This window comes from Oncorhynchus nerka, linkage group LG16 (assembly GCF_034236695.1).
Source record: "Oncorhynchus nerka isolate Pitt River linkage group LG16, Oner_Uvic_2.0, whole genome shotgun sequence".
Classification (NCBI taxonomy): domain Eukaryota; kingdom Metazoa; phylum Chordata; class Actinopteri; order Salmoniformes; family Salmonidae; genus Oncorhynchus; species Oncorhynchus nerka.
In genome coordinates, this window is record NC_088411.1 from 12,800,467 (window position 1) to 12,824,205 (window position 23,739).

General features: G+C 42.9%; 1 protein-coding gene across 1 annotated transcript; it reads right to left on the bottom strand.

Annotated features, from left to right (window-relative positions):
• Positions 1-966: 966 nt before the first annotated feature.
• Positions 967-23,514, bottom strand: LOC115144562 (AMSH-like protease). Its single transcript, XM_029685606.2, has 12 exons — positions 22,751-23,514; positions 15,804-15,910; positions 14,223-14,440; positions 13,964-14,039; positions 13,370-13,465; positions 12,705-13,014; positions 12,321-12,445; positions 11,807-11,944; positions 6,991-7,103; positions 6,483-6,582; positions 6,001-6,120; positions 967-1,020 (listed from the first exon to the last, which is right to left on the bottom strand). The coding sequence occupies exons 2-12, from the start codon at positions 15,882-15,884 to the stop codon at positions 967-969; spliced, it is 1,431 nt and encodes a 476-aa protein (XP_029541466.2). The 5' UTR covers positions 15,885-15,910; positions 22,751-23,514.
• Positions 23,515-23,739: the final 225 nt, after the last annotated feature.

A 23,739-nucleotide genomic window follows, 5' to 3' on the forward strand; every position in this document is an offset into this window, starting at 1 on the left:
TGAGGGCGTGTGCAGAGTAAAAAAATATATGCCCGCTTCTGCCAGAGGTGAAAAAAGGACAGCTCCATTTTCTACAGCGAGGGGTGGTTAAAGGATAGCCTTGTCCCAGATCTGTTTATGCTGTTTCGCTAACTTCCATGGTCATTGTCAAGCAAGACGGCACAAACAGGTCTGAGACCAGGCTAGTTAACTGCTTCATGGGGGTGGAAAGTGAACTTATACCTGAGCTCTGTGTAGTCAAGGCCCTTGGGATGGCAAAAAGATACTCCTCATATAAGGTGTCTAATGCGTCTTTGCTTATACAGTGCCTTCAGACAGTATTCATACCCCTTGACTTATTCCACATTTTGTGTTACAGACAGAATTCAAAATGGATTTAAATATATATTTTTCTCTCACCCATCTACAGACAATACCCCATAATGACAAAGTGAAAACATGTTTTTAGAAATGTAGCAAATGTGTTCAAAAACAAATACAGAAATATCTCATTTACATAATTATTCACACCCCTTTGCTATGACACTCCAAATTGAGCTCAGGTGCATCCAATTTCCTTTGATCATCCATAAGACATCGCTACAACTTAAGTGGAGTTCCCCTGTGGCCAATTAAATTGTTTGGAGGTTATTTATATACAGTATAGAAGGTACCACAGTTGACAGTGCAAGTCAGAGCAGAAACTATCCCATGAAGTCCAAGGAACTGTATGTAGATCTCCGAGATAGAATTGTGATGAGGCATATATCTGGGGAAGGGTATAAAACTATTTCTAGAGTGTTGAAAGTTTCCAAGAGCACAGTGGTCTCCATCATTGGGAAATTGCAAACATATGGAAATACCAATCTGAGCAACCGGGCAAGAAGGACCTTGGTCAGGGAGGGGATTATGAACCCAATGACCACTCTGACAGAACTATAAAGTTCTTGGCTGAGATGCCAGAACCTGCCAGAAGGACAACAGTCTCTACAGCACTTTACCAAACTGGGCTTTATAGGAGTGGCCAGATGGAAGCCACTCCTGAGAAAAAGGCACATGACAGCACACATGGGGCTTCATTTATAAACTTTATATGCACAAAAATTCCCCAAAATTCCCATTTCACGCTAAAGTTGGCAATTTAATTTTTTAATTAAAAAAAACTTGGTGAGAATGTGCTTATTCTCTCGCAAACTTTAGACCATGTGTATGCAGTTTCTAGTGGTTGAGGTATTGCATGGCAAGAAGTCAAAAGTAGACTAGCCTTGTGCAGGAAAATGTGACCGTCTTAACAACAACAAAATCGGGTAGCTAAATATATAATTACCAGATGCTATCACTAGCCGTTAGTGAGAAAATCAATTTGTTGAATTTTTTGTATTCTAAAAACGTTGAATGCATTAATGTCAAATTCCTCAAGTAGACAATAATTAAATGTATAATCAAAAAATATATATCATAACCATTGCAGTGGAAATTCCTCAGATTTTCTGGCCAAGATGAATTCATATTCCCGAAGTAGCCATACAACAAATTACCATGCGCAGCTCTCATTTAATTAGGCTTACCACCAGTATTAGATATGCTTTAATTTCCGAAAGTGAGCGCGCTTTATAACATACAATAGAATTCAACAGGTGAACAGACAGTTGATATTTTGCTTTGAAGTGTATAGGCTACCACTATAAGTAGTGGCCTATAGTATGAAAATTAAAACACCCCCCCCCCCCCCCCCCCACACAAACCTAGTGCACTACGTGTTTACTAGTGGTGTATTAGCAGACCAATATAGCCTTCTGTAGCATGGGCAAAATTCCAATATTTCCAAAGTACACATTGATTGGTGTTTTTCAGAGTTATAATGTTCCTTCATGTGCACAGCTTTACTTCAGGTCTGATTTATAAATGGGAAACATGCGTGTATATATGGGATGCACCAAGTTTATAAATCTAAATATTTTTTGTGTGTGCGCCCTTTTCAGAAATGGTGCATGTAGATATTCTAGGCAGGTGAACAACTCAGAGCGCAAGGCTTTTATCTCCCTCACCAACTTCAAACATCAGCTATCCGAGCAGCTAACCGATCGCTGCAGCTGTACATAGTCTATTGGTAAATAGCCCACCCATTTTCACCTACCTCATTCCCATACTGTTTTTTTATTTATTTATTTACTTTTCTGCTCTTTTGCACACCAATATATCTACCTGTACATGACCATCTGATCATTTATCACCCCAGTGTTAATCTGCAAAATTGTATTATTCGCCTACCTCCTCATGCCTTTTGCACACATTGTATATAGACTGCCCATTTTTTTTTTCTACTGTGTTGTTGACTTGTTAATTGTTTATTCCATGTGTAACTCTGTGTTGTCTGTTCACACTGCTATGCTTTATCTTGGCCAGGTCGCAGTTGCAAATGAGAACTTGTTCTCAACTAGCCTACCTGGTTAAATAAAGGTGAAATAAAAAATAAATAAAAAAGGCAAAAGATTTTGTGGTCTAATGAGACAAACTCGGCCTGAATGCAAAGCGCTATGTCTGGAGAAAACCAGGCACAGCTCATCACCCGTCTAACACCATCCCTACCGTGAAGCATGGTGGTGGCAGCATCATGCTATAGGGGTGCTTTTCAGCGGCATGGTCTGGGAGACTGGTAAGGATGGAGGGAACAAATGGAGCCAAATACAGGAAAATCTTTGATGAAAACCTGCTTCAGAGTGCAAACAACCATAGACTGGTGTGAAGATTTATGTTCCAACAGGACAATGACACCAAGCATACAGCCAAAGCAACGTTTGAATGGCTTCAGAACCAAAATGTGAAAGTCCTTGAGTGGCCCAGCCAAAGCCGAGACTTGAATCCCATTGAAAATCAGTGGAAAGACTTGAAGATTGCTGTTCAATGCCGCTCCAAAACAAATTTAACAGAGCTGGAGAGAATCTGCAAGGAAGAATGGGAGACAATCCCCAAATCTAGATGTGCAAAGCTGATACAGACCTACCCAAGACAACTCAAAGCTGTAATCGCGATACAAATCGCGATACAAAGTATTGACCCGGGGCTGTGAATACTTATGTAAATGAGATATTTCTATATTTCATTTTCAATACCTTCGCAAAAAAAATTACGTTTTCACTTTGTCATTATGGGGTATTGTTTATAGATGGGTGACACAAACATCTATTTAATCCATTTTGAATTCAGGCTGTAGCAACAACATTTTGAAGACGTCAATGGGTATGAATACTTTCTGAAGTCACTAATTCTTTGAGCACTTCGGTTTCTTCCTCCCCGCACAAGACATTCCACCTCGATGGGCTACATCAAATAAGAACTGAGTTACGGTTTTCTTTTAGGTCAACACTTCCAAGATAAAGGCTCACAAATAATGCAAAAAATGTCAAGGCTAAAATCCAACTGGCCAAATGTAATCTATTATAACTAAGAATAAAAAGACAACATGAGACGTCCTAAGCCATATAGAGCCATCCCAATTCAATCAGTCCATTTTATATGACCTTTCAAAAAAATGTTTGTTCATTTGTTGAATCTCTGCATATGTAATCAATTGTGTAAATACTGTATCATTGTGTCTCTCAAGTCTCGTCTGTTGTATCCTGTACCAAGAAAGTTAAGGATAAGGATACCCTCACGGGAGACTATCACTCATGTAATCATTCATATAACACACGCACCTGCTCACACACACACTTTATTCTCAGCCAGTTGTTCTCACACTGAAACACCTAAGGCCATTTACAGTAAGCCTGCGTGCTAAAATAGTTCTCTCTGGAGAATTTCACATCAAATCTGACAAGCAGAAAGACTATCTGCCTCAAAAACTCCCCTCTGCCAAAATTGTCAAGCCAAGCTATCAAACAAAATCCCATACTTAAAGTGAATAAAGAGTTGATAAAACAACACCATTAGAACAATTCCATAGCTCACATCATTGTGTTGCAAAGCAGTTTCAATTCACAGTACCTCATTTCCAAAAAATAAATAAATACAAAAGCCTTCATTGTAAACAAAGGTATAAATGGGGTGGCAGGTAGCCTAGTGGTTAGAGTGTAGGGGGTGGCAGGTAGCCTAGTGGTTAGAGTGTAGGGGCGGCAGGTAGCCTAGTGGTTAGAGTGTAGGGGCGGCAGGTAGCCTAGTGGTTAGAGTGTAGCAGGTAGCCTAGTGGTTAGAGTGTAGGGGTGGCAGGTAGCCTAGTGGTTAGAGTGTAGGGCGGCAGGTAGCCTAGTGGTTAGAGTGTAGGGGTGGCAGGTAGCCTAGTTGGCAGGTAGCCTAGTGGTTAGAGTGTAGGGGTGGCAGGTAGCCTAGTGGTTAGTGGTAGGGTGGCAGGTAGCCTAGTGGTTAGAGGGGTGGCAGGTAGCCTAGTGGTGGTTAGAGTGGTTAGAGTGGGGCGGCAGGTAGCCTAGTGGTTAGAGTGTAGGGGCGGCAGGTAGCCTAGTGGTTAGAGTGTAGGGGTGGCAGGTAGCCTAGTGGTTAGAGTGTAGGGGGCGGCAGGTAGCCTAGTGGTTAGAGAGGTAGCCTAGTGGTTAGAGTGTAGGGGGCAGGTAGCCTAGTGGTTGGTTAGAGTGGTTAGAGGGGTGGCAGGTAGCCTAGTGGTTAGAGTGTAGGGGCGGCAGGTAGCCTAGTGGTTAGAGTGTAGGGGCGGCAGGTAGCCTAGTGGTTAGAGTGTAGGGGCGGCAGGTAGCCTAGTGGTTAGAGTGTAGGGCGGCAGGTAGCCTAGTGGTTAGAGTGTGGTTAGCCTAGTGGTTAGAGTGGGGCGGCAGGTAGCCTAGTGGTTAGAGTGTAGGGGGCGGCAGGTAGCCTAGTGGTTAGAGTGTAGGGGTGGCAGGTAGCCTAGTGGTTAGAGTGGTTAGAGTGTAGGGCGGCAGCCTAGTGGTTAGAGTGTAGGGGCGGCAGGTAGCCTAGTGGTTAGAGTGTAGGGGGCGGCAGGTAGCCTAGTGGTTGGTTAGGTAGAGTGGTTAGAGTGTAGGGGCGGCAGGTAGCCTAGTGGTTAGAGTGTAGGGGGGCAGGTAGCCAGTGTAGGGGCGGCAGCCTAGTGGTTAGAGTGTAGGGGCGGCAGGTAGCCTAGTGGCAGGGGGCGGCAGGTAGCCTAGTGGTTAGGAGTGTAGGGGCGGCAGGTAGCCTAGTGGTTAGAGTGTAGGGGCGGCAGGTAGCCTAGTGGTTAGAGTGTAGTGGGGCGGCAGGTAGCCTAGTGGTTAGAGTGTAGGGGCGGCAGGTAGCCAGCCTAGTGGTTAGAGTGTAGCCTAGTGGTTAGAGTGTAGGGGCGGCAGGTAGCCTAGTGGTGGTTAGAGTGGTGTAGGGGCGGCAGGTAGCCTAGTGGTTAGAGTGTAGGGGCGGCAGGTAGCCTAGTGGTTAGAGTGTAGGGGCGGGGGCTAGTGGTTAGAGTGGCAGGTAGCCTAGTGGTTAGAGTGTAGGGCGGCAGGTAGCCTAGTGGTTAGAGTGTAGGGGCGGCAGGTAGCCTAGTGGTTAGAGTGTAGGGGCGGCAGGTAGCCTAGTGGTTAGAGTGTGTAGGTAGCCGTGGCAGTGTAGGGGGCCAGGTAGTGGTTAGAGTGTAGGGGCGGCAGGTAGCCTAGTGGTTAGAGTGTAGGGGCGGCAGGTAGCCTAGTGGTTAGAGTGTAGGGGCGGCAGGCAGTGGTTAGTAGCAGGTAGCCTAGTGGTTAGAGTGTAGGGGTGGCAGGTAGCCTAGTGGTTAGAGTGTAGGGCGGCAGGTAGCCTAGTGGTTAGAGTGTAGGGGCGGCAGGTAGCCTAGTGGTTAGAGTGTAGGGGCGGCAGGTAGCCTAGTGGTTAGAGAGTTGGGCCAGTAACCAAAAGGTTGCAAGATCGAATCCCCGAGCTGACAATGTAAAAATCTGTCGTTCTGCCCCTGAATAAGGCAGTTAGCCCACTGTAGGCCGTCATTGTCAATAAGAATATGTTCTTAACTGACTTGCCTAGTTAAATAAAAAAATAAATAGGAGTTCCGGGTTGTGGGTGTCTTGTCTTCCCTTCTGCCCCTGTCACCGTCATTGTCAATAAGAATATGTTCTTAACTGACTTCCAGCGGGTTGTGGGTGTCTTGTCTTGTTTTCGGAGGTCCAGCACTGTTGTTTTCGAGTCCTTTATAACAACATGCCTACAGATCTGAAAATAGAAAAGGCCATGTTTAATTCTCAGGTTAACTAACAACAACAGTGGAGAAGCACAACCATGAATAGAGGGACATATTTTTGATATTTTTAATTTGACCTTTATTTAACTAGGCAAGTCAGTGAAGAACAAATTCTTATTTACAATGACGGCCTACCGGGGAACAGTGGGTTAACTGCCTTGTTCAGGGGCAGAATGACAGATTTTTACCTTGTCAGCTCGGGGATTCGACATGAACCCCCACACACACAATAATACACACAAGCTCCATTTGAGACTGTGCTGAAAAAGAGGGAGGCTGCGGAAGCAGTGAGGCCTCTCTGTCTGCTGGGAGGATGTCTGTGTGTATTACTTACGCTGAAGAGCGGCGGGTCCTTGGAGTGTGGGTGAAAGCCCTTCAGTCTGCAGCCAGCGACCTCCCCCATCCCAGAGCTGGTGAGTCTGAACACTCCCGTACTGCAACACACAAATCACAGACACAGGACTTGTCTATATACAGTAGGGCTCATGGCCAAAGAAAGTCATGACATCCATCTGGTAAAACTAGAGTGTCTTCCAGCCAAGCAACTGTGAGGCCTACATTAGGTTAGTCATCTGTTCTGAACTTATGCCCGAGGCTTATTCAGTGAGGTAGAACATTTAGAGCTGTGTAGAATAAGATAGAGATGTTAAGTATAGAACTGACACAACCCATTCTTCCACATCACCGAGAATCATCATGTCGGCTCCACACCACGCAATTCCGGTAACGTTGCTTCCCTACTGAATAAACTATTTGATACCACCCACATTGCATGGATTGGATTTCTTTAGCGTTAGCATCAGCAGGCTTACTCCTTCTAGCAGACAGGGACAGGGACTCACTCGTTGTGTTTGGGCGAGCAGACGATGGCGATGGCTTCAGGCAGCATGAGCTGGTAGGAGCCGTGTGTATGCAGGTCAACACTGGACAGGAAGGCCGTCTGGGTGGGGTGGGTCTGAGAACAAAGGAGAGCCACAGTCAGAAGAGTTGGTCGGGAGATAAAGATGTTCGGTGTTATATCTGATATTTATAGATTATGTTTATTCCCCAAAATCAGTGGAACTAGATTTCAGTCTGCCCCTCCACTGTGTAACTCCCATGTTAGGTGTTATTAGACCTGGGCTTCTGGGGCCGCAGCCCTGATTTTTTGGGGGGGGAGGTCAAGTTTCGAACCTTTTGATGGTCAAAGAATTTCGAAATTGAAGGCTGTAAGTCTGATTATAAGTTTCCATAAACGGCGTATCACTTACACTCTAGGCAAGTGCTCAGATTTGTAACTGTCATGGTTTTATCATTACTTTAGTGAAAACCGTGTGTCTGTAGCCCAAACCATTCAAAAAGATACAATCCATTTTACCGGAGGTACAGTATCTTGTTTGTTTTTTCTATCATGAATTCGGGGGAATTATTGGATAAATAAAATGTCCTGGGCAGTTTTAAAACTAGGTTACTCGCAGGCCGCTTACTAGCCTATTTGTCTCATAACAAACAAGCTGTTCAGTCATGTTACCTTTTTAGCTAACAGCCTTGTAACTGGACACGCACACATTTGGATTAAGATGCACATGGAAAAAAAGAGATTGTGAACCCAAAAGTAAACGTTTTATTTGAGTGGAAAACATTCTGGGTAGGGTGTAGCCCTGGGTACATTTCAGCTATGCTTTGTTGTCTTCAGAAGATTTTCTGTTTAATTTATTTCTCCCACATCAGCTGATATAATTCAGTGGAACAATTCCTAAGGATTGGCTCTCTCTTACAGAAAAACCACATGATTTCACAAATTAAATCAAAGTTTATTTGTCATGTGCGCCGAATACAACAGGTGTAGTATTCTAACCAATAGTGCAAAAAAGGTGTTAGGTGAACAATAGGTAAGTAAAGAAATAAAACAACAGTAAAAAGACAGGCTATATACAGTAGCGAGGCTATACAAGTAGCGAGGCTACATACAGACACCGGTTAGTCAGGCTGATTGAGGTAGTTGTGCTACCCACATGTGCTACCCCACGGCAAGCAGCACCAGAGCGCCATGTCTAGGACCAAAAGGCTACTTAACAGCTTCTAACCCCAAGCCATTAGACTGCTGAACAATTCATAAAATGGCCACTGGACTATAACATTGACACCCCCCCATTTGTTTTTTTTACACGGCTGTTACTCGCTGTTTATTATCTATGCATAGTCACTTCACCCCTACCTACATGTACAACTTACCTCGACTAACCTGTACCCCCGCACACTGACTCGGTACCGGTACCCCCTGTATATAGTCTCGTTATTGCTATTTTATTGTGTGACTTTTTATTATTTTCGTTTATTAGGTAAATATTTTCTTAACTCTTTCTTGAACTGCACTGTTGGTTTAAGGGTTTGTAAGTAAGCATTTCACTGTAAAGTCTACACCTATTGTATTCGGCCCATGTGAGAAAAATCCTTTGGAATCCTTCACATGTGATCAGATTTTCACATGTACAGTGGGGCAAAAAAGTATTTAGTCAGCCACCAATTGTGCAAGTTCTCCCACTTAAAAAGATGAGAGATCTCCTCCATGGACTTTCAACTCCCTCCAAAGATTTTCTATGGGGTTGAGATCTGGAGACTGGCTAGGCCACTCCAGGACCTTGAAATGCTTCTTACGAAGCCACTCCTTCGTTGCCCGGGTGGTGTTTGGGATCACTGTCATGCTGAAAGACCCAGCCACATTTCATATTCAATGTCCTTGCTGATGGAAGGAGGTTTTCACTCAAAATCTCACGATACATGACCCCATTCATTCTTTCCTTTACACGGATCAGTCGTCCTAGTCCCTTTGCAGAAAAACAGCCCCAAAGCATGATGTTTCCACCCCCATGCTTCACAGTAGGTATGGTGTTCTTTGGATGCAACTCAGCATTCTTTGTCCTTCAAACACGACGAGTTGAGTTTTTACCAAAAAGTTATATTTTGGTTTCATCTGACCATATGACATTCTCCCAATCTTCTTCTGGATCATCCAAATGCTCTCTAGCAAACTTCAGACGGGCCTGGACATGTACTGGCTTAAGCAGGGGGACACGTCTGGCACTGCAGAATCTGAGTCCCTGGCGGCGTAGTGTGTTACTGATGGTAGGCTTTGTTACTTTGGTCCCAGCTCTCTGCAGGTCATTCACTAGGTCCCCCCGTGTGGTTCTGGGATTTTTGCTCACCGTTCTTGTGATCATTTTAACCCCACGGGGTGAGATCTTGCGTGGAGCCCTAGATCGAGGGAGATTATCAGTGGTCTTGTATGTCTTCCATTTCCTAATAATTGCTCCCAGTTGATTTCTTCAAACCAAGTTGCTTACCTATTGCAGATTCAGTCTTCCCAGCCTGGTGCAGGTCTACAATTTTGTTTCTGGTGTCCTTTGACAGCTCTTTGGTCTTGGCCATAGTGGAGTTTGGAGTGTGACTGTTTGAGGTTGTGGACAGGTGTCTTTTATACTGATAACAAGTTCAAACAGGTGCCATTAATACAGGTAACGAGTGGAGGACAGAGGAGCCTCTTAAAGAAGAAGTTACAGGTCTGTGAGAGTCAGACATCTTGCTTGTTTGTAGGTAACCAAATACTTATTGTCCACCATAATTTGCAAACACATTCATTAAAAATCCTACAATGTGATTTTCTGGATTTTTTCTCTCTCATTTTGTCTGTCATAGTTGAAGTGTACCTATGATGAAAATTACAGGCCTCTCTCATCTTTTTAAGTGGGAGAACTTGCACAATTGGTGGCTGACTAAATACTTTTTTGCCCCACTGTAGTTTAATTTGACCAAATTGCTTTACATGTTGTTTACATTAACTTCACATGAAAACATGTTTTTTTCCATAAGGGATCATTTTATTTTCTACAATGTAGAAAATAGTAAAAATAAAGAAAAACCCTTGAATGAGTAGGTGTGTTCAAACTTTTGACTGGTACTGTATTATTAGTCTATTTTAGTCAATCTCTCTATGTTTATCTCAAAGTGTACCAGATTGATGCATTTATGCTGTTGAAATAGAAAAATGTATTCTCTCGGGGGAGGATGCCCCCTCTGGTTTTGGGCTAAGCTCCCAATGTCCTCAACTCCTATAAACATCACTGGCACAGACTCAGAAGGCAGGTCTATGATTAACTTTGACATCTGAACCAATGGACCGGGTTTCTATGGTGATATTTGATTATGCAAATTAAAGGGTGGGGAGTGGGCAAGTGTATGTGTGTGTGTGTGTGTGTGTGTGTGTGTGTGTGTGTGTGCGCGCGCGTGTATGTGAGTGCATAAGTGTGTATGTATGTGCATAAGTGTGTATGTATGTGCATAAGTGCATCTGTGTGTGTACAATGTGTGTATGCGCTTGTGCATACAGTTGAAGTCGGAAGTTTACATACACTTAGGTTGGAGTCATTAAAACTTGTTTTCAACCACTCCACAAATTTCTTGTTAACAAATTATAGTTTTGGCAAGTCGGTTAGGACATCTACTTCGTGCATGACACAACTAATTTTTACAATAATTGTTTACAAACAGATTATTTCACTGTATCACAATTCCAGTCTGTCAGATGTTTGCATACACTAAGTTGACTGTGCCTTTAAACAGCTTGGGAAATTCCAGAAGATTATGTCATGCTTTTAGAAGCTTCTGATAGGCTAATTGACATCATTTGAGTCAATTGGAGGTGTACCTGTGGATGTATTTCAAGGCCTACCTTCAAATTCAGTGCCTCTTTTCTTGACATCATGGGAAAATGAAAAGAAATCAGCCAAGACCGAAACAATTTTTTGTAGACCTCCGCAAGTCTGGTTCATCCTTGGCAGCAATTTCCAAACACCTGAAGGTACCACATTCATCTGTACAAACAATAGTATGCAAGTATAAACACCCTGGGACCACGCAGCCGTCATACTGCTCAGGAAGGAGACGCATTCTGTCACCTAGAGATGAACGTACTTTGGTGCAAAAAGTGCAAATCAATCCCAGAACAACAGCAAAGGACCTTGTGAAGATGCTGGAGGAACCAGGTACAAAAGTATCTTTATTCACACCATCCCAACCGTGAAGCACAGGGGTGACAGCATCATATTGTGGGGGTGCTTTACTGCAGGAGGGACTGGTGCGCTTCACAAAATAGATAGCATCATGAGGGGGGAAAACTATGTGGATATATTGGAGTGATCATCACAAAGCCCTAACCGCAATCCTATAGAAAAGGTGTGGGCAGAACTGAAAAAACGTGTGAGAGCAAGGAGGCCGACAAACCTGACTCAGTTACACCAGCTTTGTCATTAGGAATGGGCCAAAATTCACCCAACGTTTTGTGGGAAGCTTGTGGAAGGCTACCTGAAACGTTTTACCCAAGTTAAACAAATTAAAGGCAATGCTACCAAATACTAATTGAGTGTATGTAAACTTCTGACCTACTGGGAATGTGATGAAATAAATGAAAGCTGAAATAAATCATTCTCTCTACTATTATTCTGACATTTCTCATTCTTAAAATAAAGTGGTGATCCTAACTGACCTAAGACAGGGAATTTTTACAGGGATTAAATGTCAGGAATTGTAAAAAAAACAGAGATTAAATGTAATTGGCTAAGGTGTATGTAAACTTCCGACTTCAACTGTATGTGTGGAGGTGTGTGTGTAGTGTCGACTCACATGGATCCAGCCAAGAGTCAGTAGGTTGTGGTGGTCCTGGAAACTAAAGAGCTCCTCCACGTTCTCCATATCACAGTAGTCTGGGCCGGCTGACTGTTTGGGCACCACCACATGGGTCAGCATGAACTCGTTTTGAGTCTGGAAGAGACAAAGGGTAAGACTTCCTATGAGTTAATGCATTACAATGCACAACACAGTCGCTAATAACTGTGCATAAGTCTACTGGCACTGAGGTACTGTTATTGCTATTTTGCAGGACCATCAAATGAGAGCAAATACTGTAGCAACTACAATCAACTTTGAACACCTTACATTGGCAACCTCCCGCTCTCCTCCTACTTGACATAACTATTGTTTGCAGATGGAATGGTACTGAGTAAATATGGCGTCTCCGACGGTTTGCTTAGATAAGGTAAGCAGTAGCCTGGGAAGTTTGACTTTCCCCAATAAAGTGGTAGTTTGTCGACAAAATAAAATAGATCAATGTTTGTGTGGAGAGCAGAGCATGTCTTACCAGTTTTCCACAGAGTACCCCACATGTCTCTATTCCCCTGGCTGTGTTACTGTCGGCTAGCAGTAGAAACCTGTAGGTCAGGTCTCTAGGAATGACCACCCGCCTCAGGCCCTCAACCCGTTGATCTGTATGGACACACACACACACACCACACGTAAGCACAGTATGTGTAACAACAATAATAGGATGTCCATCAGTGTGACTCATGCAACACAAAAACATGCATCAACAGTGACTAACCAGCTCAAATATATACACCATCTATTAATGTACCTCATTATTGACTTCCCCATTACCTTACTCATGGTTAGTCTCTGAGTAACAATCACTCAATCGAAAATATAGAACCTAGATGTTATATACTAATGGGAGCAGGACACTCACTATGTACGCCAGCCAGTGTAGCTGCTGGCTTGCTGCTGGGGAGAAGCTGTTTATTGCGGTTCGGGTCGAGACGAACATGGTTCTTGGAGGAGTGGGACAGGCAGGCCCCGTCTGTTTGTTCAGGCACTTTAGCGACCGCCTCGTCTCTGCGATTGGCCAGCTCCTGTCTACGCAGTTGGTCCTCGAAGTAGCGGAACTGCTCCGACTCCATCTGCATCCTGCGCAGCTGCGCCACCCTCTGCCTCTCCTGCTCAACCAGAGACATCTTCTGCAGCTGCTGGCCGCAGCAATCCGCCACCACCGCCTGGCTCTGCACACGCATACAAACGAGTGCACACATGAACACGCACGTGCAGGCACAAACCGACGATACAGACACAACACTTCAGATCTGTGCCATTTTAATATTAGTACAATTTGTTGATATACATGATCTTACTCCTAAATATTCCTCATCACTACTTATCACAAACTACAAATGTAACTACAGACTGCTGCATTGAAGCATTCATATTCACCGAAAAAGTGATACAAACACCGCACTGTAACTAATATGAACAGGTGTTGCACACTAGCACTGGGCTTAGAGCCACACATTGTGCTCCCAGCCAGCCTCCTAGCGATTCTCAAGGAATGTAACGAAAGGTTCCGATGCTAAACCTTACCTGACTTTTGAGATACTCTGTTTGTTCCTTGTTGTACTTCTCGTGGAGGAGCTTCTTCAATTGATCTTTCCGCGGAAACGCGACATCTTGCAACTTCTGAAAATAAAATCAACTGTGTGAGTGCAGGCAGGGAAATACTTTCTTCCATTACCCGTGGTGCTTTGCAGATCCAATGGTCAACAAGTGTGGGCCAAATCCTTACATGACGAATCGAAAACAGTGAGCCATTCATCTACCATTTCAAAGATCTTAATAGATCGTAGTGGCGCTTCTATTGTTTGTATACAAAAGGTAATCTACAGCCCTTTCTAAACTAGTGCTGTTCCTGAGCTGACCTTGGACTCGCTTACCTTTACAGACATCACTTAAATCAAAGCAGACCTGAATCCACCCCACTAAGTATGAGGCACCCACTAAGTAGCCAATCACTCAGCCAGACAGACAGGGCCCTCGTACCACCCTGCGACTCCTCTCTCCATCCCTCGACCCCTCTCTCCATCCCTCCAGCCAGGCTAATAAGCCCTGATGTTAATGAGCTTTCCGCAGGGCTGAGCACCACATGGGTCCACTCAAAACAGAAGCCCAAGGGCTTACCTTTATTATCACCTGTTTCTCAGGCACACTGCACTGCTGGTAGTCTCGATGGCTGGGGAGTTTCTCGACAAACAGACTAGAACACAACAGAGAGATAGTGGGTGGTTAGACAGATTACAGTAGTGCATTAATCATCAGACACTGTACTTGATCTGCCATTAGTACATTGGACATAGCCCAACGGTATGCTAGTACTACACTCTATCATAGGCCCTAGTCTAGACACAGGTATAAGATACTCTCTCTCTCCTCTCCTTACGTGATGAACTTGTTGTAGAGGACGTAGGCATTCTCCAGGCTGCCCTCCTCCAGGTACACGGCGGCCATGCGCTCCATCTCCACCCCGGACCGGAAGTAGCGGCGTGGCGTGATCTCTTCGTTGATCTCGATGCTGCAGCCCATCTTGCTGAGGGCCCGCACGCGCTCTGCCGCCGTCAGGCTCACGTCCGTGTGGTCCGGCTCGGCTGCCAGCTTCTTCTGTCGGGGGTCAAAGGTCACCGGGATCAGAGATCAACGTTCAAGCACCAGGGTCAGAGTCCGAGAGGACACGGGCAGAGCAGTCACAGAGGTCAATTTAGGAGTCAAAGTAACCACAAGCATCGGAGTGTAGTAGGTGTCCCTAGAAACTGATCAAAGGCTAGTGTTGCATTTTCCCATCTAATGGATAAGGTTAGGCTAGGACTAAGTCATCCTGGTTATCAACACCAGCATTAGAACACCTCTTTCTCTACACCCCAGGGCCTAAAACAACACATTCATCACTAACATTGCATCAGTACCAGAAAAACCCTAAGGCCAACAGTCTGTATCACCCCTAGCAGCAGTACTACTGTAGCTTCTTCTGAAACAACAGCTAGCATCAGCACGGACTGTCTCCCTCAGTAGTCTCCCAGCCCTCCCTCTCCAGGTGGTCACATGACCGGACAACATCATCACTGTTCATCCTTCACTGGGACAGGGCGGCCAGTGCAGGTTCAGTGGGCGGGGGTTGGGGGGATTAAGGGGGGAGCTGATCGGAAGCCTGCTCCCTCTGAGCTCGCTGCTATGCTAGCCCCCGCTTTGGCCTGAGTGGCCCTGCTCTGCACCATACTAATGAGCGCAGCAGAGTACACACTGGACACTGCTGCTGCAGAGTTCCCATAAGGTTACTATTGAATGTGGGCATCTTATCAAGATCCTACTGGACTCTACAGGGGGAAATGGACGAAGACTGCAGACAGAACCATTGCTCGCAGAACATAATGGGCATAATAATGGGGGAAATGTTTCGACACTCAAAAGTGTCAAATTTAGACACCCTTTTGGCAGTGATAGTTGAAGCAGGCATGAGCGCTCTCTCTTTTGAGGGCTTAATAATAACATCTCCTTTGTCTAATCATCTATTCATGAGCAGCGGAAGTAATGTATGAAGAGGCTAACATCCGCTCTGTCCCCCATTCTCTCCTTCCATCCATCTCTCCCAACGCAGGATGGAGGGATGGCCCTGAATGGAGAGATGAGTCTGAATGACAGAGCAGCTGCAGTGGGAATACTAATGGGAGTGAGTCAGAGGAAACCGTTGGAGTGGACCCCCCAAACCCACTAACCCACAGAATAAATCAATACAACCCACCCACACGCCTTCCCAGACCCTCATAAACACCCTCTACAGAGTAAACTCATTCACCCCAGCCTTCCTATACTAACCTTGAATCCTTTTATTCCCAAGACGAGAGCCCTCTAGCCCCTCCTTTCACACCGCCTCTTCTTCTCCTAACCTATCCCACTCCACACACAGCTCACCCCTCCCTGCTTCACCGCCCCACCCTAAGTACCCTCACCACTGACCGACAAGACTCACCAGTGTGCTGAAGCTGAAGCCTTGCTCCATGGTGTCTTTAGACTGCAGGGTCACAGGTTCCAATCTTCCCAATGTGTCCATCCGTCATCTCCCAAGATTATAGCCCACTGGAGACGAGAGGAGCGAAACCTTAGCTTGGCTAATGGCCATGACTCTGTTGTGTAATTATGACCATTGGATCGATAAGGTTTCCTCTCACTGAGAGAGACCCATTCATGTTGTCCACAGAGACAGCTTACCCTCGGTAGTAGTCATATAAATGGTCAAGAGCTTGGCTTATAACCTGACTTGAATTACAAGTATGACTATTGGATTTGTTTAGCTTTTCCAGCCGTATAGTTTCTCTGTTGTTTCATAGCACAAGAGTTTCCAAAAGCAGCCTCTCAATCAAATTCAAACAGGTTTTTCAAAATAGCTCAACATGCCTCCCAGAAAATGTGCTACTGTTGCTATGGCAGCTTGTAACCAAGCAGCAAAATAGGGTGAGTCATGGACATATTTTTCTGAGATGAAATCCTTGATGGGGCTTTATCTAGCTTGGTCAATTAGCAGATTTCAACAGTGCATTTAATCATCTGGGTTCCCTCTATTCTTCAATCCAAAAATTACTCTTGATACTGCAACAGATTTGAAAGCAAGATGTTGCCATACATTCAAACCCTTTCCATTCCTCAGTGATATGCAGTGATAGTCTGCTTGATGCTGCCTTGGAAAACCATTGTGTACAGTACAAAATGGGAACATGGTGTGAAATCTAGGTGTAATTAACACTGCTTGAGGCTGACTTTAATGTGGTGGGGAAAAAAACTACTTCAAGTCAGTGACTGTAAAATGACCATATTTCTGCAGTTAATAACTGTATTTAATCATATATTTTAAAAAAGGTGGGTAGAATTCTGAAATATTTTCACCCCAAACTGTTGAACTGTAATGTACATTGACATTGGGGTGGTGCTGGAGATGATGCATATGGAAAATTTCACCATTCATGTGTTTGGATTCCTACTTTCTCTGCAAGAAGCAGCAATGCTCAAGCAGATGGGAACAACATTCACTGATTCAAATACATGAAAGGCTTCAGTCACTCACAGATTATGAACACAGCATGACTAACTTAATGCATGAAAGATCAACTAGATTTCTATTTTTTGGCACTGCGTCTTATTTTCAATAAATGTACAGTATGTTAGCCGGCATTTTGTACATTATCACCCAAAATTCTCATTATCAAAATGTGTCTGGATTAAATTCTCGGGTCAATTTGACTTTAGAAAGCCTAACTTATTTTAATAAAACAAAATCCGTTGGTGTAGTTTGTCCATAAACTCACAAAAATTGTATTTTAGTTTCATTTGACATTAAACTGTTAGATGTATTATGTAACAACACAGTGTCTGTAGACATGTCTAATTACGTAACACTGTAAAATATCCAAATGTCTTTCAAATAAAGTTGTATTCACCCATGATGCATCATTTAGAGCAGGTATTCCCAAACTGAGGTACGCGCAATGCCGTCGGGGTTACACCAAATAAAAATGTGATTCACATAATAAAATATAAAAAGATTCTTCACATTTTCAAACAGTCCATTAAGAGACACATACCAGCTCTACCGGTAGTACTGCTACTACCAGCAGTACTACACCTGCACCTGTCGACGACACAAGTTGTTCTGCTTGAAAGCCCCGAAAAAAACAGACTACGACATTGGACCTTCAAAGAGGCGCAAATCTGATGAGAACTACGTTGATTGGTGGTTCACTTATATTGGGAGTAGAGCCTTTCCTCAGCCACAGTGTGTTATATGTGCAAAAGTACTATCTCACAACTCGATGAAACCTCCACTCTTGCACAGACATTTAGAAACAAAACATGGCAATATGAAAAAGAGGCCAGGGGGGATTTGAAGTGAGAATTAAGATGACTTTCGAGTAGTAAGACATGTATAAAAGCAACAGATACCATTAATAAGAAGGGGCTAGAAGTGTCTTATACGGTGAGCTACCGAATGGCTAGGACAGACAAGCCCCATACTATTGTGGAGGACTTCATTCTTCCTGCTGCAGCGGATATGGCTGGGGCAATGCTGGGGGAAAAAGCCGAAAAAACTATACAGACAATGTCTCCATCAAACAACACTGTTTCACGACGCATCCATGACATGGCAGGAGATGTTTTGAAACAATTACTGCTTCGCATACAAGCCAGTGAAATCTATGCATTACAGCTAGATGAGTCAACAGACGTGGCGGGCCTAGCACAGCTCCTGGTACATTTCCGTTATGTTTATGGGGGTCAATTAAGGAAGACATCCTTTTCTGCAAACAACTGGAAACCTCGACAACAGGAGAGGATATTTTTAAGTACTGGACAGCTTTGTGACATCAAATGGACTTTGGTAGTCAAGATGTGTTGGTATCTGTATTGATGGCGCAAAAGTCATGAAAGGGAGAGATAGTGGAATGGTAACGCGTGTGCAAGCAGTTGCTCCCGACGCCACTTGGGTACACTGCAGCATCCACCGAGAGGCTCTTGCTGCCTGACAGCTTGAAATTGGTTTTGGACACTACAGTGAAAATGGTTACCTTTGTTAAAGCAAGGCCCCTGAACTCTTGTGTATTTTCTGCACTATGCAATGATATGGGCAGCGACCATGTAACGCTTTTACAACATACAGAAGTGTGCTGGTTATCAAGGGGCAAAGTATTGAATTGAGAGACGAACTTAAAGTTCTCTTTACTGACCATAATTTTCACTTGTCTGACCGCTTGCATGATGACGAGTTTCTCACATGACTGGCCTATCTGGGTGATGTTTTTCTCATCTGAATTATCTTTATCTCGGATTACAGGGAGACTCTCCGCAACTATATTCAATGTGCGGGACAGAATTGAGGCTATGATTAAGAGGTTGAAGCTCTTCTCTGTCTGCATTAACAAGGACAACACACAGGTGTGTGCAAAATAACTAAAGCCTAAGGAAAATGTCAAATGTGATATAGTGAAGCACCTGAGTGAGTTGGGTGCGCAATTACGCAGGTACTTTCCCGAAACGGATGACACAAACAACTGGATTCGTTCATGCCCTGCCTCCAGTCCACTTACCGATATCTGAACAAGAGAGCCTCATCGAAATTGCAACATGCGGTTCAGTGAAAATTGAATTTAATCAGACGCCACTGCCAGATTTCTGGATTGGGCTGTGCTCAGAGTATCCTGCCTTGGCAAATCGCGCTGTTAAGACACGGATGCCCTTTGCAACCACTAGCATGAAAACTAAATACAGACACCGACTGTGTGTGGGGAAATGATTTAAGACTGAGAATGTCTCCAATACAACCCAACATTGCAGAGTTATGTGCATCCTTTCAAACACACCCTTCTCATTAACCTGTGGTGAGTTATTCACAATTTTCGATTAACAAATATTTTTTTATATGTAAGGTGGATAAATAAAGAGCAAAATTATTGATTATTATTTTTGTGCCCTAGTCCTATAAGAGCTCTTTGTCACTTCCCACGAACTGGGTTGTGACAGAAACTCACACTCATTCTTATGTTTAATAAATGTATCGTATAGTGTGTGTGTGGCAGGCGTACAATGATGGCAAAAAACAACATTTGAGAGTGCCCTGACCCTGGTGCTAGAGGGGGTACGCAGCTGGAGGTTGAATGTTTGAAGGGGTACGGGACTATAAAAAGTTTGGGAACCACTGATCGAGAGGAGAACCACTGATCGTGTTGGTAACTTTATTTATTTACTAGGACCCCTCCTTAATAAACCGATTGTACAGATTTTTTTGTAAAACAACAGTTATTTGATTAAGTAAGGTTTGTCAAGAAATACGGGGTGTATAAAACACATTTAACTTACTTTAAGCCACAATCGGCAGCTAATGTTTCAGCAAAGAGCAACCCCTCCAGTATATCCCCCATTTTCACACTAACCTATACTGTTGTTTGATATCCCAAGACAGTTTTTGATCAGTATCTCACATATTGAGGTACTTTATAGGCATAATGTGTTGTGCTGTTTGCATTCCCACTCCATTCGGGAAATACATCTAAAATACCTTACAACCACAAATATCCAAATCCTATTACAAAGATAATATGACCTGTACAGCTGTCATCAAGGCAAAGGGTGGCTATTTTGTAAAATGTAAAATATATTTTGATTTGTTTAACACTTTTTTGGTTACTACATGATTCTATGTGTTATTTCATAGTTTTGATGTCTTCACTATTATTCTAAAAATGTAAAGAATAGTAAAAATAAAGAAAAACCCTGGAATGAGTAGGTGTGTCCAAACTTGACTGGTACTGTATAATATATATATATATATATATATATATATATTTTTTTTTACAGTCACTGTGTTACGTTTAAATCCACTTTTGACTTTTGAAAAAACATGCATGTAATTACAGTACTTATACTTACACTGAAGTAAGGGGTATTTTCGTCAATTGCATTAAAGGGCGACTGCATTCCTGATTTGGCCTCGTTTTAGATTTGGTTCATTAAGAAATGCTGGTGGCCATTAATGATTTAAAATGTGAGTTGGTTTCGGGGTGTGGTTCGATGTTGGTGCCTCGTGTCTTGTGTTCGCAGGTGGAAAGTGTTAGGCCAATATTTTTTTCCGGCTGATGTGAGAGAATAGCAAAATTGGTTTCACTTTGGATAGCCTATCTCCGGGGCTAGTTAGAGACGTCAATAAACTACACAATGCAAATGAGACAATATTTTAATGTTGCACAACTTCTCATTAAACACTTTCAATTTGTAAATACATTTCTACAATATGAGGTTTTTAAGTCTTTGAAATTTGGAGCTGTTGGAATTTTAACATATTGTCTCATGTAATTTGTGTAATTTACAGATGGTCCCAAACTAGCCTTATATGGCTATCTAAAGTCAACCCAAATTTACCACAGGCATGTTGATCTGGTCAGGAGCAAGCTGCACTCCGAATGTATAATTACTTGCTACTGCCAGCTGTGGGCATGTGGGTAGGGTTGAAACAAACCCAACCTTCATTTACGTTGTGATGCAGTAATGACCACAAGTCTCACAAAACTCTGTTTTGGACAAGACTGATTTTATGAACAAAATTATCCTATTTACGCTTTGTAGTACATTTTGACAGTAGAATAAATGTTACTGATTCGTATTAACCCCACATAGGCTGTTTTCTAAATGACAAGTTAGTTTTTAACAGGGCCTAAAATGAACACCCACCACCAGTCAAATGCAGGTCGATTTTGGCATTGGCAGGTAAGAGACAATTTATGCTTAAACACAAACTCCTTCCTAAACAACAGCTCTGCGTTGCTCGGTGGAGCGCAAGAAGTATGAATGCCCTGACTTGTGCAGAGGCCATATCATCGTAAATACTGAAAGGCCCATACAGATGTCAGATTGATCATGCAGCACCTTTAACCCACACAGTGCTGCAACACTGGCTGGCTGTGGGCTGTGCGCACCTGATGAACTGAGTGAATATTTTATTTTTTAGTAGCGCTGGCACAGGTATAAAAGTTGGTCTAATTTACTTGAAACGAAAGTCTACTTAAGTGAGACTTTGTCCTTTAGTTTCTTGGCTATTTACATTATTTTGTTCACAAACTAGGTTTTTCAAAGTTTGGAGTTTCAAATGTTAGGGAAGAGAAGACAATGCAGCTACTAGTCAGACTCTCAATCTCACAGGCACAAACAGGACTCGAGCCGTGTTACCACGGTAACCGATTTTTTTTGTCTCATCTGATATTTTGTTTATAAGACTGAGTTCACAAAAAATGTACTTAAACAATATACCACATTGCTTCTTACTAGTAATACATGTATTGTTTTAGAAACTTTAAAAAGCTTGTTCATCCATCTCTTGTGTTTTTTTTTTTTGGTAATTTTTGTGAGAAAAAAAAGTTTGTTTTTGCCTGGCCGGGGGGCTTTACTTGGCTCATCACGCTCTAGCTTCTCCATATGGCAGGCCGAGTGCCTGCAGGCTGACCTTGGTCGTCAGTTGAACGGTGTTTCCTCTGACACATTGGTGCATCTGGCTTCCGGGTGTTAAGAAGTGCGGTTTGGCAAGTCATGTTTTGGAGGATGCATGACTCGACCTTTGCCTCCCAAACCCATTGGGGAGTTGCAGCGAGAAGATAAGATCGAAATAGCGGAGAAAAAGGGGGTACAAAAAAAATGTGTTTATTACTTTTTGGGACTTTTTAAAACTGTTGCGATAATGCAAATTTTTGCATTGATTGTGGTAAAATGCATAATATCGGATAAAAAACCTTATAATAATTATCAAATAGATAAGTACAGATCCTAATCTCACTGATTTAAGGAGGACATTTCATAAAAAATTATATTTCCTGAAAAATTGTGCTTTTTTTGATCAAATGTGAGTTTTTGGTCAGAGTGTTCTACTCTGTTAGTACTCTTTTCTATGATACAGTACAGTAAGGACAATGAACCAACATAATTAAAATGTTGCTTGAGAATGGAAAGGCATAGAAAGCTAAAAGTTGTTTTACAACATACCTAAGATGCCAAGTCAACAGAACACATTTGATTGACATGTCCCATTTTCTGAATGAACCTGTATTTCCATCAAAATGATTTGAGTCTTTCCTTCAATTGAATTTGCACAATAAATGCACCATTCAAAAATGGTAAACTATTTTAAGATATGACTTACAGATTCAGGAAACAAAAAAATGGTTTATGGCATGTGCTTGCATCGTAGGGCAGCATACTATATTTTAGTCACTGTATTAGTTAGACTACTGATATCACAGACCATTATCTTATTAACTAATACCCTTTATAACAGTAGCATAGCATTATTTTAATAACAAAAGTCACAGTGAATTTATATACATAGAAAGTAGGTAACTATTCATACGAAACTAAATGAAACATTGAATGAACATTGTAACTTACCTCTCAAACTGAGACTTGTCTGTGTGCTTCCTGTATGCTTTCGTAAGCTGATGCACCTGGCACTAGCTAAGTAGTACAACTTCTTTTGATAGCCATGTGTGTCAACAAAATGAGAAAATCACTGCCTACATGTCAACATTAGGAATGTGTCCCATCAGCAACATTGTATCTGTACAATGACATCGATCATCACTTTATCTACACTGCATTTGTAGTTCCAGATTCCATGTAGCAATATAGGACCTTCTATTCGACCTCTTGTTTGTGATTTAAAACCGATTTCTGGTCATTTCACCAGCTTTGCCACAACAATAAATTTAAGGGGGGGTTATGAATGATACTCACTCCCTAATAAAAACACAATCACTGGCTACTGCGTATACGTTCTGGAAAATTAAATAAACTATTTGATTTAACAGTTTAGCTGCAGTAGACTGATAAATCGTGTAAATAGTTCAAAATGCGAACCAGTTTATTTGCTTCCCCAAACTCCATATCCCTGTCGTCACACGCTAGAATTGAGTGCGAAAGCAGGAAACTGGCGTCAATAAAAGCCACTGTTATCTTATCCAAACCTGGCGTATTTAGCTTTTGTAAGCCTACTTCATGAAGTCATTGTTCAAAATGAAAAGGGATAGAAAGAGCGAAAGTTTACCGATGATAAAATGGCTGAAAGCTGTCTTTCAAATCCAATGTCCTAATAGGCGAAAGAGATTGTCATCCAGTCCTCCTATGATAACATCGGCGCTGTGGTGTTGGTGACAGCAGCCGTGGTCGCTATGAAGGGATGTGTCCTACCACACATAAAAGGGGTGGAGAGGAAAATCCACTCCAGCACACTACTGGACAAAAGAGAAAATACCCTACAGTTTCGACACCGGCAACAGCATTTGCATCCTGTAATTCATAAGATTATTCATGGCGCACACACCACAGCGGCGCTTGACACACTGCCATCATAAAAACGTGGGGTTGAAAAAAGAAATACA

Excerpts from the sequence above, each read along its gene's own strand:
- LOC115144562 (XM_029685606.2), bottom strand. The coding sequence starts at position 15,884 with ATGGACACATTGGGAAGATTGGAACCTGTGACCCTGCAGTCTAAAGAC. Across the intron at positions 14,441-15,803 it reads GCTTCAGCTTCAGCACACTG|AAGAAGCTGGCAGCCGAGCC; the intron begins GTGAGTCTTGTC and ends GACCCCCGACAG. Across the intron at positions 12,446-12,704 it reads TACACTGGCTGGCGTACATA|ATCAACGGGTTGAGGGCCTG; the intron begins GTGAGTGTCCTG and ends GTGTCCATACAG.